This window comes from Tachypleus tridentatus, chromosome 1 (genome assembly GCF_004210375.1).
Source record: "Tachypleus tridentatus isolate NWPU-2018 chromosome 1, ASM421037v1, whole genome shotgun sequence".
Lineage (NCBI taxonomy): Eukaryota > Metazoa > Arthropoda > Merostomata > Xiphosura > Limulidae > Tachypleus > Tachypleus tridentatus.
In genome coordinates, this window is record NC_134825.1 from 159,867,934 (window position 1) to 159,883,676 (window position 15,743).

A 15,743-nucleotide genomic window follows, 5' to 3' on the forward strand; every position below is an offset into this window, starting at 1 on the left:
TTTGCATTTAGTTTATTTATAATATTAAATAACATCCCAACATGTGTATATATTATATCGCGTTACCTTGACTTTTTGCACTACAGAAAATATAGGTAAACATTGAGAACACTGACAGCATGCAATATATAATTGAGAAGAAAACACTACGAGGTGTAACCTGTTTCTCATTGGTGTTTTGACAAATTGTACAATCATATATTGGAATAAAAAATAAAAACTTCAATATTACTTCAGCATACGTATATCACAAGCTGACACCTAATGTTGAATGTCAAAAAGTAAACATTCACTTATTTTGTGATGATGGACACGTATTTTTAAGTAGATACAAAATTATCATATATTTTTTAAAAACTTATCCATATACATAGAGACACATTAACTCATATACATAAAATAAAACAGACATTACATTTTGTAGTTGTAGTTTTTTTGTAAACATTATTTTTATTTTTAAGCTAATTTCCTGTTACCTTAAGCATATCAATAGCATATACTGCTAATGGGATGGTTCAGATGGTAGCTCGAACTTTATTAATGCAGTGATGTCGTAATTTCTTAGTTGGTGTGCAAAATAATAAGATAGAATAAGCTTTTTCCCGAATTCAAAATTGCGGGTATCTTGTTGTCAAGAAGAGCTGTTCAGAACTATCGAACGAGATAAGACATGACAAAAACCGATCTGTTCTCGTGTGCTGTTTCAATACTGTAAATTTCTAGAAGTGGAGTAATTGTGTGGGTAACTTTCTTGTACCTACATTTGTGTCCTTTGGTTCATTTACCAGGTACTTAACATCCGAAGTGTATCTCACCGCCATGTCGCAACGATAATGTGTTTTTTAGTCTAAAGAATCAAGCTTTTTCACTACTACGATGATAGGAGCATTAGATGGTGTTCGTATTGTTGTCTGGAATTGAGTGATAGAACACAAAACTGGTTACATTCACATTTTATAGCTAGTACAAACACAAAATCTTAATCCATTTGGATGCCTTTGGAATGAGCTTGAATGATGCATTCTGTCTGCACTTATGATCCAATTGTTTATCATACGTTTCGATAAACTGACAAGTATCGAACAAGATACTTTTCTGTATCTTGTGGGGTTTTCGTCCTACTAGGTCCAGGACGTCCAATTAATTAGTAAGTAATGGCAATAATAATGTGCACTTTCAGAACACAGAAAACGATATTTTCTGTAATGCAAGTTAAAATACTGACGACATGAAGCCAGACCACTCTTATTAAGTTTTTTTTTTTTTTTTTTTTTTTTTTAGTGGACAGACACCCTATGGTAGCTGTGAATGAGTTGGAGATGCAGGATCCCACCTACTGGGATGATATCCGTTATAATCGGAAACTCCATTACCAGAGGAGTCAGGGGTATCAGGCAGGAAGACCACAGGAAGAAATACGGCCTTCACCCCACGTGTCCGAGGGAGCTCATATTGAGACAATCTTACAGGACCACCATTATCCTTGTCACGGTTTTCCACTCCATCAAACGGAATTTATCTTCAGCAAACAGGTGGACCACACAGGAGCCTTCTCTCTGGTCAGCGCTTTCTTCACTCTTGTCTGTATTTTCTCATACACCATTGACATCGGCACGGACATCGCAGTGTGTTATTTCTTACATCTGGAGGGAAACTCGTGGTGGTTTGGACTGACCTTAGCAATCACTGTTATTCCAGGTCTCACGGTTAATGCCTTCAGCCTCCGTTGGTACATGCACGATCAAGAGGAGCGTAAGAGCCATTCGTCAAATGTCCAAAGACCAAAAATGTCCAAACTAGACTGGACAGTGCGTGTTTTTTTCCACATTCTTCTGTTAGGACCTGTCATCAGGTTTGTGATTTGATATTTCAAAAAGCTGATAAATTATAATTAAAGTTACGCTTAACTATCATAAATAAATTTAAAGTGAACATCCAATTTGAAATTGAGCATAGAATTAAATACACCTTGGCGTAAGTTACTGTTGTTGCTCACTGTAAAAATATACCGTAATCTTAAAAGTAGATGTTAAGTCGTGCCTCCCATTTAATTTTTAAGTGCGTCAGACTAAAACTTCATAGTGTAGGTTTGTGCCCTTATAGCAAAGCCATATTGGGCTATCTGCTGAGTCCACCGAGATGAATCGAACCCCTGATTTTAGAAATGTAAATCCATACACTTACCGCTGTTCCAGCGGAGGAAACACTTCACATTAGAATTTACAGTAGGTAACTAAATAATTACTTTCAAGGTCCAGTAAAATCTCATATAAACTTTGTAACTTTTACAAGTACGTACGTGTAAAACAATTAAAGAGATCGCGGCCAGTGGCTTAGCAGTAAGTTTGAATGAGATATGATCCCTGCTGTATGGGAAGCGCAAATGAATTCATTACTGTTGCATAAGATCTTCTAAGTGGATTCATCAGCTACGCTAGTGTTTTTTGTTTGTTTTTTTTACTTTCACAAGCTTATGTCCCTGTACGTTTGCCCTACAATACAATAAGTGTGGCATGACCCACGTTGTAGCGCATTGTTGGTCGCTATGATATAGATCGATTATAAGCTACAAAAATAAAAAGAGATATCATGTGCTGATACGCATGTGTAATAACAACAAATACTAATCAAATGGCCGGTTTGAGATCTAATTACAGTTTTGGACTCTGGTTTGGTTTTTTGAATTTCGCGCAAAGCTACTCAAGGGATATCTATGCTAGACGTCCCGAATTTAGCAGTGTAAAACTAGAGGGAAGGCAGCTTGTCATCACCACCCGCCGCCAACTCTTGGGCTACTCTTTTACTGACAAATAGTGGAATTGACCGTAACATTATAACGCCCCCACGGCTGAAAGGGCGAGCATGTTTGGTGCGACGGGGATTCAAACCCGCGACCCTCAGATTACGAGTCGAACGCCTTACCCACCTGGCCATGCCTGGCCTTGTACTGCGAAGGTCAAACCGCTTCGATTGATATAATAGACCAAGCTCAAGATCTCAAAGATTATTTTACTTTAATCCTACCTAAAGAATTTCAAGTACCGCGACTGCTGAGAATTCCTCCGTCTTTTCCTTTTTTAACAGTTTTCTGATATAAAGTCTGATTTAGTTTCAACACTACAGTCTTGAAATATATTCATTTATTGCAACCTGCGCTTGTAGTTCCTGAAAAGACATTGATCAACAACCTTTTCGGAGAAAATTTTTGAACGCTATCAGAATTATCTAAACATTCTAAAATATTCGTTACTTATTACAGAGTTCAGTCAAGACGGTAAAACAAATGTTTATTGAAAACTGGAACCTGTTACTCAGTTAAAAACTCTAGCGACCAGCGACTATTCTAGAATTTTCCCTCACTACTTCTAACTAAGTTATTAGGAGACTAATCCCAAATAAGTAGCTTTTGAAGCTAATTTATTTCTCGATGTTCCAGCTTCGGCTGACGTTCGGTGACCTCTATGGTGGGAATTATGGATTTTTTTTCAGACAAATTACGGATAAGACTTCGTTAAGCAAAGTTACAAAACCTCCATAAGCCACATCTTTTAACAATATAAGTATTGTATTGCATTGTTACGCCTTGCATACATATGTAATAAAGGATATTACTTTATTCTAAATCATTAAGATATCAGCCACTGTATGCTTACATTAACTGCTTTAACTGTTGGTCTATATACTTTTCAAGTCGTATAGACACATATTAGGAGTTATTATAGGTTTTGCCTCCGGTGGCCCAGCGGTATTTCTACGAACTTATACCACTAGAAACCGAGTTTTGAAACTCGTGTTGGGCAAAGCACAGATAACCCTTTTTATAGCTAATAAACAAACAAATCGTAGATTTACTTATCTCTCAGGTCATAGAGAAATACATTAGGAGCTGTTGAATATTTATTTAGCTTCCAAGTCGTATACACATACATTAGGAGCTGTTGAATATTTATTTAGCTTCCAAGTCGTATACACATACATTAGGGGCTGTTGAATATTTATTTAGCTTCCAAGTCGTATACACATACATTAGGGGCTGTTGTAGTTTTTTTTCTCTACTAAAATTATACATTGGAAGATGTAATATGTTTGTATCTCAAGACGGCTGGTACGGGTATTAAAACTTTTATTAAAATAAAGCAGAGAACAACGTTTCTTTATTACTTCAAATGGGTTTCTCGTCATCATGAACAATAATAGCTTTGTGTAATTTTATCAAATCGTATAGACATCCAGTGAGAGTAATGACAAGCCAGTCTGTATAACTTTCAAACACTATACTTTTATATGTTTGTCTGATTGTTTTAATTTCGCGCAAAGCTACACGAGGGCTATCTGCGCTAGTCATACCTAATTTAGCAGTGTAACACTAGAGGAAAGACAGCTAATCATCACCACCCACCGAATAGTGGGAGTAATCGTAACATTATAACACCACCCATGGCTGAAAGGGTGAGCGAGTTTGGTGTGAAGGGGATTCGAACCCACGACCCTCATATTACGAGTTCAGTACCTTAATCAGCTGGCAATGCTGGGCCCTATACTTTTATAAATACATATTATAACTACAGCGGTCCATCCTCTCCTATTACCTTACACAGATCTCGCATCTCTTGGGTTCTTTATCGTTGTCTCTGCGAATTACCCACAATTACGCAAAATTTCCTTCGTCGTGTGTGTGCGAGCTGCTAATCTCGGGGAAGTATTTTGTCGAACAAAATAACAAACTTTTGAAGTTCAGGCTGTTAGTAGGTAATGGTCGATACTTTCTATTGGGCAATGTTTTTAATAACATCTTTTATGTATTACTGGAAACATTCTTATTATGTGAGTTGCTCAGGTATTGCTTAACGTTTCCATTCAGACACCAAAACACTTGTTTCAGGTTTAGGACTACAACAATTACAAAACTGAACTCTCTAAATAAGCCATTTGTTTTAATGTTTGTAAAGCATATTGGAGTACATGAGATATGTTTTAATGGTAAAGATTGAATCTCAACTTTAACATGACCTAAATATTTAAAAAAGAAGTGAAAAATAAACTTTGTTTTAAAGTTTGATCCCAGAAATTTTCTCTATCAATTATCAATTGATATTCTAATGTGTTTCTGCTTTATTATAATAAATGTGTATCAGGGCAAAAACAAAGATTATATATATCGTATCCGTATCTATCTATTTATCTTTGATTACTCATGATCGTTTTTACGTAAAGCACCTCCCATCTTGAACGCCTGAGAGCTCCATATTCATCTAATGTTGATTTGCATTTTTATGAAGAATTTCAGATTCCTAGAGTTTTGGCGCCAGAACAGGACGTAGTTTTTATGATTACAAGTTGCGAAATATCATATAGTGCTCGGCCTGAAAACTTGATTTCCTTGCGGAGTTTTGGGTTAAAAACGGATCGCAGAGAAGAAGGGATGACCTCAACATGCTGCTTGTCGCACGAGGTATTTCACCGTCTGATTCGCGTCGATTACAAACCCAGTGGTAATAAGCACGTCTAAGTTTTAATCTAAAACAAGCCAAATATCCTAATAACCTCGCATTCGTTTGTGTATTTCTGTTTCGCACCAACTGATTCCATCCATTACGGTATTCTGACAATATTTATTGTTAGGATGGATTTTTGCTTTCTTATTGCTAGCAAGACCAGTTGTTTGTTATAAAACTTTAGTATAGTAATAAGGCGAAAACATTGTGAAAAGATACATAATAGTGATTTTACATTATACAGTTTAACAACCACCGTCATGGTTTTACACAGTTATATGAATAGCATTATTACAAGGAAAAATAAGCGCCCATCAAGGTAATTTTAACTTTGCAAACTATGTTAACCTGAAGATGATCTAAGAAGGTCGAAACGTTGTTCCATACTTTATTTTCATTGAAAGTTTTAACACCCATATCAGCCGTCTTTAGAATACAATTTTACTTTCAGTGGGTTTCTCGTCATTATAAATAGTGTTAAGTTTATCCAAAAGCAATGGCGCGTGTAACACTCATTACTTCTAATTCTTCTGTTTATATATATAAACAGAAAGATTGCTGCAACTGAAATCTATTTTGCACATTATTTCTGCATATAACGATCCCTTGTCACAATAGATCTGATACATTGCTTTGGCTACTTTATCTTCAGTATATTGATTCTTTGTTGCGTGTTCATCTGGTAATTTGCTTTGGTTACTTTATCTCCAGGATACTGATCCCTCGTTACAGTTGATCTGATAAATTGCTTTGGTTACTTTACCTTCAGTATATTGATTCTTTGTTGCGTGTTCATCTGGTAATTTGCTTTGGTTACTTTATCTCCAGGATATTGATCACTTGTTACAGTAGATCTGATAAATTGCTTTGGTTACTTTATCTTCAGTATATTGATTCTTTGTTACAGTTGATCTGGTCGGTTTATCTTCAATACCTTGATCTTTTGTTTACTCTCGAAGCAAGGGAGAATTTTTTCTCCCCAAACTAAATTCTTGACCATAATATCTGAGGCTCAGCATCACAAGTCATATCAATCTATATCTTAACTTGTATAATACTTAAAGAACAATCCTCATATACTCATCACTTATCACAATAAATAATATTCGGCTTGGCACGTTTACTCTTTTGAACAAACTTTCATTGCTTATGTACATTATCACTGCATCTAAGCCTTTATTAACTTCAGTAAAACTGTGCTCCTTTCTTCTGGAGCTATCAAGTCACACGGTGAAACGCAAACAATGAAATCATAATCCTTCTTAAAACTGACTGCAACATTTCCTGTACCCGACATCAGAAATACTCTCAGAGATATCTATCATGCGAGTGGTATAGGTTTGTTCAGACATATCTTCCTCGGGATAATTAGAGTAAATCCAAAGATATCTTCGTAATCCGGCCAGTTATGAAAAACTCTGTAAATGTAATCCACTTCTTCATGTATCGAGGTCTCATAGTTTGTTAATTAGAGAGTATATATTTTTTCCTATTTCGTTTTTGTTTCTTGTTCAGAGGCATTATTGACTGGTTTAATACAGTCGTATCATTCTAAAACCCATCTGATAAAGGATGAAACTTCTTTCACGTTACACATAACATCACAGCCTCAAAGTTTAGTAGGCCCGGCATGGCCAGGTGGTTAAGGCACTCTACTCGTAATCTGAAGGTCGCGGGTCTCAATCACCGTCACACCAAACATGCTCGCTCTCTTAGACGTAGGAGCGTTACAATGTTACAGACAATCCCACTATTCATTGAAGGGTAGCCCAAGAGTTGGCGGTGGGAGGTGCTGACTAGCTGTCTTCCCTCTAGTTTTTATAATGCTAAATTAGGGACAACTAGCGCAGATAGCCCTCGCGTAGCTTTGCAAGAAATTGAAACCAAACCAATTCAAAGTTGAGTCCTATTTATTATAAAGATCCCTGAGAGATTCTAAGCACCTGGAAAATAATTATTAGTCACCTTTTTAAAACCAGCTGATAAGTTTTTGTTGTATCGCACAAGTCTCTCACTAATTTCAAAAATATTCCACCCTAACAATGATGTGTTAGTTCTTATCATTTGACTGTAATGGTGGATTTATAGCCGCAACAACAAGTATTTTAAAATAAACTTTAAAATTTTACCGTTGAAATTGCAACCAGTGTTTTTATTTTCAGTGGCTTCTCTCCTTTCTGTAAAATTTAACGAAATTTAACCTAATAAAGCTTTTTATTATTTCCCTTAAAATTATGTCGAACAAAATAAAATAACACCTATTAAACAAAGCTGTAATACAAAGTTTTAAAGAAGAATCAACAATATTTATAGTATATTTCAGTTTCACTTCCTAATTACTACACAGCGACGAAAGAAGATAAACGGTTTTACACCATCTCTATGTAATAAAGTATCTAGACTCCTTTTCTCTGGCATCAGATACATATCACATATGTAAATCATTGCTTATTTGGAATATTTATAATTTAAAAGTGTTTTTTTTATTCTTTTAAATCTGTCATAAGCCACCACGGCATAAGTATATTTTAGTCACACTGAATAGAGACTGTTTACTATTGTAAACAACTTTTTACTGATCGATATTTCTATTTTCTAACGTAATGCCAGGAAGAAGTCTTCGATGTTCGATCATTAAAGTCTCATTATATGTGGATCTTCTACTTTTATACACAACTAACCCAGAGTTTGCCTTGCAAATGAGAAGAGATAATGACATTTCGCGCCAAAACCGAGACAGTTAAGTACTTGAAGACGTCTGATCTCGGCCTATGTAACGTTAATGTTTAAATAACAATTTCATTAGAAGTCACTCCTGATTCATCACATTGTTGTATCTTATAGATAATAGACGCGCACGTTTCTGGAGGATGCTGAAAAGCGCAATCTCTAATGTAAAGTACTTCAGTCTAATGTCCTCTGAGATGGCTGTCATTCAATTACATTAAAGTACAATGACTATTTTCGTGCAATGAGGCAGATTGCTTGAATGTAGGATAAAGGCACTTGTACTGTAATATCAAAAGTCTTTGTTAAAATGACTCACGTGAAACTATGAATCATGACAAGTTTAAGTAAACGTAGTACAGCCATCAAGCCCATTTTCTTGTCTGAAGTCATTAAATTAATTACTCTGTAATTTCATGAATCCTTCTTTCTTATCCCCCCCCCCCTAAGAGAACTGACTTATTCGGAAAGATGGTACGGTGTAGAATAGTTCACAAGCCCTAAAGTTAAGAAGTAATCTTTTATAAGACAAATGGGAAAGTCCACACTAGCTAAAATTAATGACATTGTGGGTATAACGTTAAACTTTATTTCTCTCTTCGCTAGATTTGTGTTGGTATTTACAACAAATTCACTAAAGGACAGATCCCTAATTTTGAACTACTGACCAGTGGGAAAGCAAACAGCAACACCTTACTGCCCACGTTAAAGAATTGTTTTTATTCTTATAGTATACACACACACAGCTTAATATTCGAGAAATACTTAGTGTTGTCGCATGGATTCGAATCCGGACAGGCAAATTTGAAAACTACAATTCTACCACACAGCCAACTCCACCAAATAACTGGCTGTGAAGAAGATGCTGCCGCTTTACAAAATGATTTAGATCATTTAGTCAGTTGGGAAAATAAATGACAGATGAATTTTAGTTATAATAAATGTAAGATATTGCATGTGGGTTGTCATAATTTCAATTAAAAATATGAGTTTGACATGAATAACCTTAAAGTTGTTGTGAAAGAAAAGGGTCTTGGAGTAACGGTTGGTCAATCTCTTAAGCTGTACAGTCAGCATGCTGTTGCTAACAGTAGAGAAAATATGATTTTAAGTTGTAGTTACAGAAGTATTGAAAACAAATCTAAAGATGTTATAATTCTATTGTATGGGTCACTGTTTAGGCCACATTTGGAGTATTGTGTTTTGTCTGGGGCTCCTTACCTTAGAAAAGATACTGAAATGTTGGAAAGGATTCAGAGAAGGGTTGTTAGAATGGGGCCTGAGATTGAGGGTTGTCATATGAGGAGAGAATAAGAACCTTAAAACTGATTTATCTTATAAAACAAGAAGAGTTAGAATGGATCAGATTGAAGTGTTTAAGATTGTAAAATAGACTGATAATATTGGTGCATCACGGGAATTATGGAATTATGGGATACAAATATAGATTTTGGCAAGTTAGAAGCCGTCTTTAGCTAAGATGATCTTATTTTTCAAATACAGTGTTTGGCCTATGGAATAGGCTACTTTTATATCTTGTGGAAGCAGTAAATTTGAGTGTATTTAAAATAAATATTGATAAATATATGAATGATAAAGACTGTCTTTTAAATTGTTTAATAGTTTTAGTTTGTCTTAGAGGAAGGGACAGTCAAAATGGGCCAACAGATCCCTTGTTAACCCTAAATATTATATTATGTTAACGAACCAGGCGAAGGCTTATAAAAAAGATTTTCTCTTTTGTTAACCTACAAACAAATAATGTGCTTTTTGTTTGGGCATACATTTTCCTTAATGTTTCTTAGTAATATTCTTTCGTCTTGCACATGGTGTTTGTTTGGTATTTTCTGATAATGAGATACATTCTGTTGCAATGTAACTATTCTTTAATATTTCACAGCAATAATATGTTTTCTGTTGTTAGGTGACATTTTTATATTCTATAGCAATGATATACCTTCTGTTGCCGAATGATTTTTATATATTTATTTACAAACAGGTACTTTCTTTGGACATGTAACTTTCTTGTATTTTTAAACAATAAGATATCATATGTTGGTACGTAACGTTTTCTTTAATTTCCTAATAATAAGGTGTCTTATTTTCACACATGACTTATCACTGATATTTTCACACATGACTTATCACTGATATTTTCACACATGACTTATCACTGATATTTTCTAGCAGTAAAACGATTCGTGTCGACGCATGACTTGTCTCCCTTTTAACTTTTCCTAAAATAAAACACTTTCTGCTTTTAAAAGATGAGAACCTCGAACGACAATTCATCCCGGGTCACATTTTCACCGAAACTGTAGCGGAAACGTAACCTTTATCAGCAAACACGCGTATAAAAATTCCACTTAGAGGTTCTGGGATCATTAGAAATCACTCCTATACGTAAGAGTTCTGGATTAATAGCTCACAATAAAATCCTAAATTCTTTCATGTTAACATTTCTAGTGAGTTAAGAAAAACCGAAATGTTGTTTGAAACTACTCATTTTTTGTATATGTGATTTCGTGATATTTTGTAGATATATCGACCTTATGATCTATGGACTTCGAAGCAGAAGAGAGCGTCGACAACAGCAGCGAAGGGCGAGAGAGTGGAATTTGACTTTTCGAAGAACACCAGAAGCGACGATAGACGACAATGTCGACTACTACCAACTAGTGATTCTGGAGGACAGGGATACTTCTCTCCTGTCTCTGTTTGAAAGCTTTATGGAGTCTGCACCTCAGTTAGTTCTACAAATATACATCCTAGCTAAAAGAGGGGTTGTACCTAACGACCTTTGGACAGGTTAGTGTGATCATTACTACCCACTGTAATAAAACGACGTTGTAACTCCGAGGTATTAGTGGCTCCTAAAACCATAATTAAATCCCTTACGTTTTGCACATGAACAAAGGTTAATTGTAGGATTATTTCTGAATTTTGCGCAAAGCTACTCGAGGGCTATCTGCACTAGCCGTCCCTAATTTAGCAGTGTAAGACTAGAGGGAAGGCAGATAGTCATCACCACCCACCGCCAACTCTTGGGCTACTCTTTTGCCAACAAATAGTGGGATTGACCGTCACATTATAACGTCTCTACGACTGAAAAGGCGAGGACGTTTGATGTGGCGGGGATGCGAACCCGCGAGCCTCAGATTACGAGTCGAGTGTCTTAAACGCCTGGCCATGCCGGGCCACAAAGGTTAATAAATATTTAAAAATTCTATAACTTCATAATGTTAACGATGTATATATCTGAGCTTTATATGTACCAGGAGATTAAACTGCTTATCTGCTATATGACTTTACCTACATATAACAACAGATAACTTAAGAAACATAGTGTTTAGCTTATATTTTTATTTATGAATATCAGTCACAAAGAGACTAATTAGAGTGTTTTTATTTAACATTCGATCAATAATAGATAAAACAAAACTTATTGTCTATCAACCTATCAGTTCTACTGTTGATTGAAAGACCCCGTTGGCAACGACTTGTGGTTGGACAATTTAAAAGAAATATGAAAAAATAATTTGAAACTCAAGTGTTTTGCTTTGTTTTTTATAAGTATTATATTTATCTAAATAAAAATTATATTATTTATCATCCTTTTTTTAAGGTTCCAATAAGTTTCCCAGTTTTTAAAAAATATATGTATTGCTAGACATATTCTTTTACTTATGAATAATATATCCCCGGAAATAATCTAAATATCTTTCACTTTACAGTTGGTATCCAGTTGGCGTCAGTAGCGTCGTCTCTATTTGAGCTGTCGTGGTCATTAGCATCATATCATAGAGCCTTACGACGGTCAGTCGAGGACAAGCGGAACATGACCTGGGTCGGCACGAGTATCCAATTTCTGTGGCGCTACTGTACCACAGCTGCCAGGGTGCTGTCTTTGGCACTGTTTGCTTCCGAATACGGGTACTGGATGTTCCCAGTGTGCATCGGGCACTGGGGCATCATGACGGTGTGGGTGATGCACCAACAGACCAGCTTCTGTGATTCGGAGACTGGAGAGAAACGTCAGTGTGAAGAGTACCTGTTTAACATGGTGATTGGAGCTGTCTACCTGTTCTGCTTCTTGAACGTGAAGGACGAACCAACTCGCATCAAGTATCTGGCCTATTACATCATTGTATTCATAGAGAACTTGTCAATGATTGTCTTGTGGTACGTTAGAACTGACCCAAATGTGTGGTACCATTTGCCTGCCCTAATCGGTGTCTTTGGCAGTTTTGCTCTGGGTATAATTTTCATGCAGCTATACTACCGTTTCTGCCATCCTGAAGCCAACATTCCATGTAGCGATCGTCCTGCGAATTGCTGCTAAGCGTCGGTTACTATAGCTATGGCGTTGTGTCTGGTAACCATTAATCAACGCGATACCATCTCTAACAACTATCTCCTGGTCATTGTTCTCGACAGCTACTTAGCGACTTAAATGGTTAACGTCACACAGCTGCTTAGATCTGTGAATCATTTTACTACAGTCGAATCTTGGAAGACTGATGCATCATAATTACAGCTGACATTCAATTAATTGTGGCGTTCTTGTTTGTTGTGACATAGTTTTTTAAAGGTTGTAGTTCGCTTGCACGTGACAAAGACTTATATCCTTGAATAGGATCCTAGATGTTGCATTGTTTACCACGTGACTTAGTCGTAGTTGCCTCAGACAAAGTTTGTGATAGTTACGACACAACTGCTGGATGTGATACAGTTTTTGTTGCTGTAATTGGAATATTTTTGTGACAACATTTTCTCAAAACGAATCAGCTGCTGTGTATGATACATTCTCGATTCAGCTGCATATAATGTAAATGATAACCATAGATAGAGCTATGAATTAGCTACTGGACACTACACAGTCTTGCCACGTGCGTTAATGTACACTTAACTATTAAATAATTTCATTAACACAGTAATATGATTTGGTAATTCTATTCAAGACAAACCTTCATTTGGTAATTTTGTTCAAGACAAACCTTCATTTGGTAATTTTGTTCAAGACAAACCGTCATTTGGTAATTTTGTTCAAGACAAACCGTCATTTGATAATTTTGTTCAAGACAAACCGTCATTTGATAATTTTGTTCAAGACAAACCGTCATTTGGTAATTTTGTTCAAGACAAACCTTCATTTGGTAATTTTGTTCAAGACAAACCGTCATTTGGTAATTTTGTTCAAGACAAACCGTCATTTGGTAATTTTGTTCAAGACAAACCTTCATTTGGTAATTTTGTTCAAGACAAACCGTCATTTGGTAATTTTGTTCAAGACAAACCGTCATTTGGTAATTCTATTCAAGACAAACCTTCATTTGGTAATTTTGTTCAAGACAAACCTTCATTTGGTAATTTTGTTCAAGACAAACCTTCATTTGGTAATTTTGTTCAAGACAAACCGTCATTTGATAATTTTGTTCAAGACAAACCGTCATTTGATAATTTTGTTCAAGACAAACCGTCATTTGGTAATTTTGTTCAAGACAAACCTTCATTTGGTAATTTTGTTCAAGACAAACCGTCATTTGGTAATTTTGTTCAAGACAAACCGTCATTTGGTAATTTTGTTCAAGACAAACCTTCTTTTGGTAATTTTGTTCAAGACAAACCGTCATTTGGTAATTTTGTTCAAGACAAACCGTCATTTGGTAATTCTATTCAAGACAAACCTTCATTTGGTAATTTTGTTCAAGACAAACCTTCATTTGGTATTTTTGTTCAAGACAAACCTTCATTTGGTAATTTTGTTCAAGACAAACCTTCATTTGATAATTTTGTTCAAGACAAACCGTCATTTGATAATTTTGTTCAAGACAAACCTTCATTTGATAATTTTGTTCAAGACAAACCTTCATTTGATAATTTTGTTCAAGACAAACCTTCATTTGGTAATTTTGTTCAAGACAAACCTTCATTTGATAATTTTGTTCAAGACAAACCGTCATTTGGTAATTTTGTTCAAGACAAACCTACATTTGGTAATTTTGTTCAAGACAAACCTTCATTTGATAATTTTGTTCAAGACAAACCTTTATTTGGTAATTTTGTTCAAGACAAACCTTCATTTGGTAATTTTGTTCAAGACAAACCTTCATTTGATAATTTTGTTCAAGACAAACCGTCATTTGGTAATTTTGTTCAAGACAAACCTTCATTTGGTAATTTTGTTCAAGACAAACCTTCATTTGATAATTTTGTTCAAGACAAACCGTCATTTGATAATTTTGTTCAAGACAAACCGTCATTGACCTTTACACAAGCAACTTCTAAAACGTTTCGTTGGATATAGAAATTTCGTTGTTTTGAATCAACTTAACCTTAACTAAAACACCATCTAACGAAACGAATTTATACGTAAATGCATAATCAACTAATAATAAGTTACGTTTCGAGAAGTTAATTAGTTTGCATTAAATTTGTAGGAATATGAAGCTATTGCACCTCAAACAAAAACAAGTGAAAGTTCGAGATGCTTTCGTGTTTAACAAGGTAGCTCCTTAGCAAATAACGAGCGTTGTTAAAGCACATTTCTTAAATTTGATATACGCAACGTTACAGACTTGTGTACTGATGCCTTAAACCCATAATCTTCGTCTGGGTTATTAACTGAAGAAAATGTTTGACATGTGTCACCAACTTCGTTTAGTTTATTGTAAGAGGACGATGCTTGACTTGTGTCACAACTATAACATATGCACAGAATTTCAACACAACAAATATCACATTTGCTTCCATATTTTTGTCCATGTTCTTCCCACCCTCCTTGTGAGTTGATGGTATGCTTACGGACTTACAACACCACGAAGACAGTCCAATGTGAAGATTTATGTTAAAACAATTACTTTCGTCCATTTGATGTGATAACTCTGGAGAAAACAAAGTCTCGCGAGTCCAGTTGTTATTATTTGTTGCGGTAACTGTAAATTCAGAGGTTTAAGCAAATATAATTTCCTCGTGGTTTCTACAGAGAAGGTTAAAATTAAAGCAAATATTTAAAATAATTATATTCGGATATTAGTTTTTAAAATATTTTAAAATATCAATTACAACAGGAGTATTTGAAGAGATAAGTCTGTGTGTTTAAGACAGTGTGAATTAGAACGATACAAGACAGTGTGACTTAGAATGATATAAGACAGTGTGAATTAAAACGATACAAGACAGTGTAAATTAGAACGATATAAGACAGTGTGAATTAGAACGATACAAGACAGTGTGAATTAGAACGATATAAGACAGTGTGAATTAAAACGATACAAGACAGTGTAAATTAGAACGATATAAGACAGTGTGAAGTAGAACGATATAAGACAGTGTAAATTAGAACGATACAAGACAGTGTAAATTAAAACGATACAAGACAGTGTAAATTAGAACGATATAAGACAGTGTGAATTAGAACGATATTCCTTTTCAAAAATAAATTATATTGCTTCATCCACCATGAATAAAATAGAAAAGTATGTCTTGTAAATACATAACTTGAACGTGTCCACAAACATG

At 35.2% G+C, this 15,743-nt stretch overlaps 1 protein-coding gene across 1 annotated transcript in view; it reads left to right on the forward strand.

Moving 5' to 3' along the window:
• LOC143228975 (XK-related protein 6-like) overlaps positions 1–13,238 on the forward strand; it is a 103,301-nt gene extending 90,063 nt beyond the window's left edge. The window contains exons 2-4 of the mRNA XM_076460530.1: positions 1,282–1,852; positions 10,762–11,030; positions 11,957–13,238. Coding sequence (XP_076316645.1) covers positions 1,282–1,852; positions 10,762–11,030; positions 11,957–12,564 — 1,448 coding nt within the window. The 3' untranslated portion in view covers positions 12,565–13,238. The remainder of the gene's footprint in view (positions 1–1,281; positions 1,853–10,761; positions 11,031–11,956) is intronic.
• Positions 13,239–15,743: the final 2,505 nt, after the last annotated feature.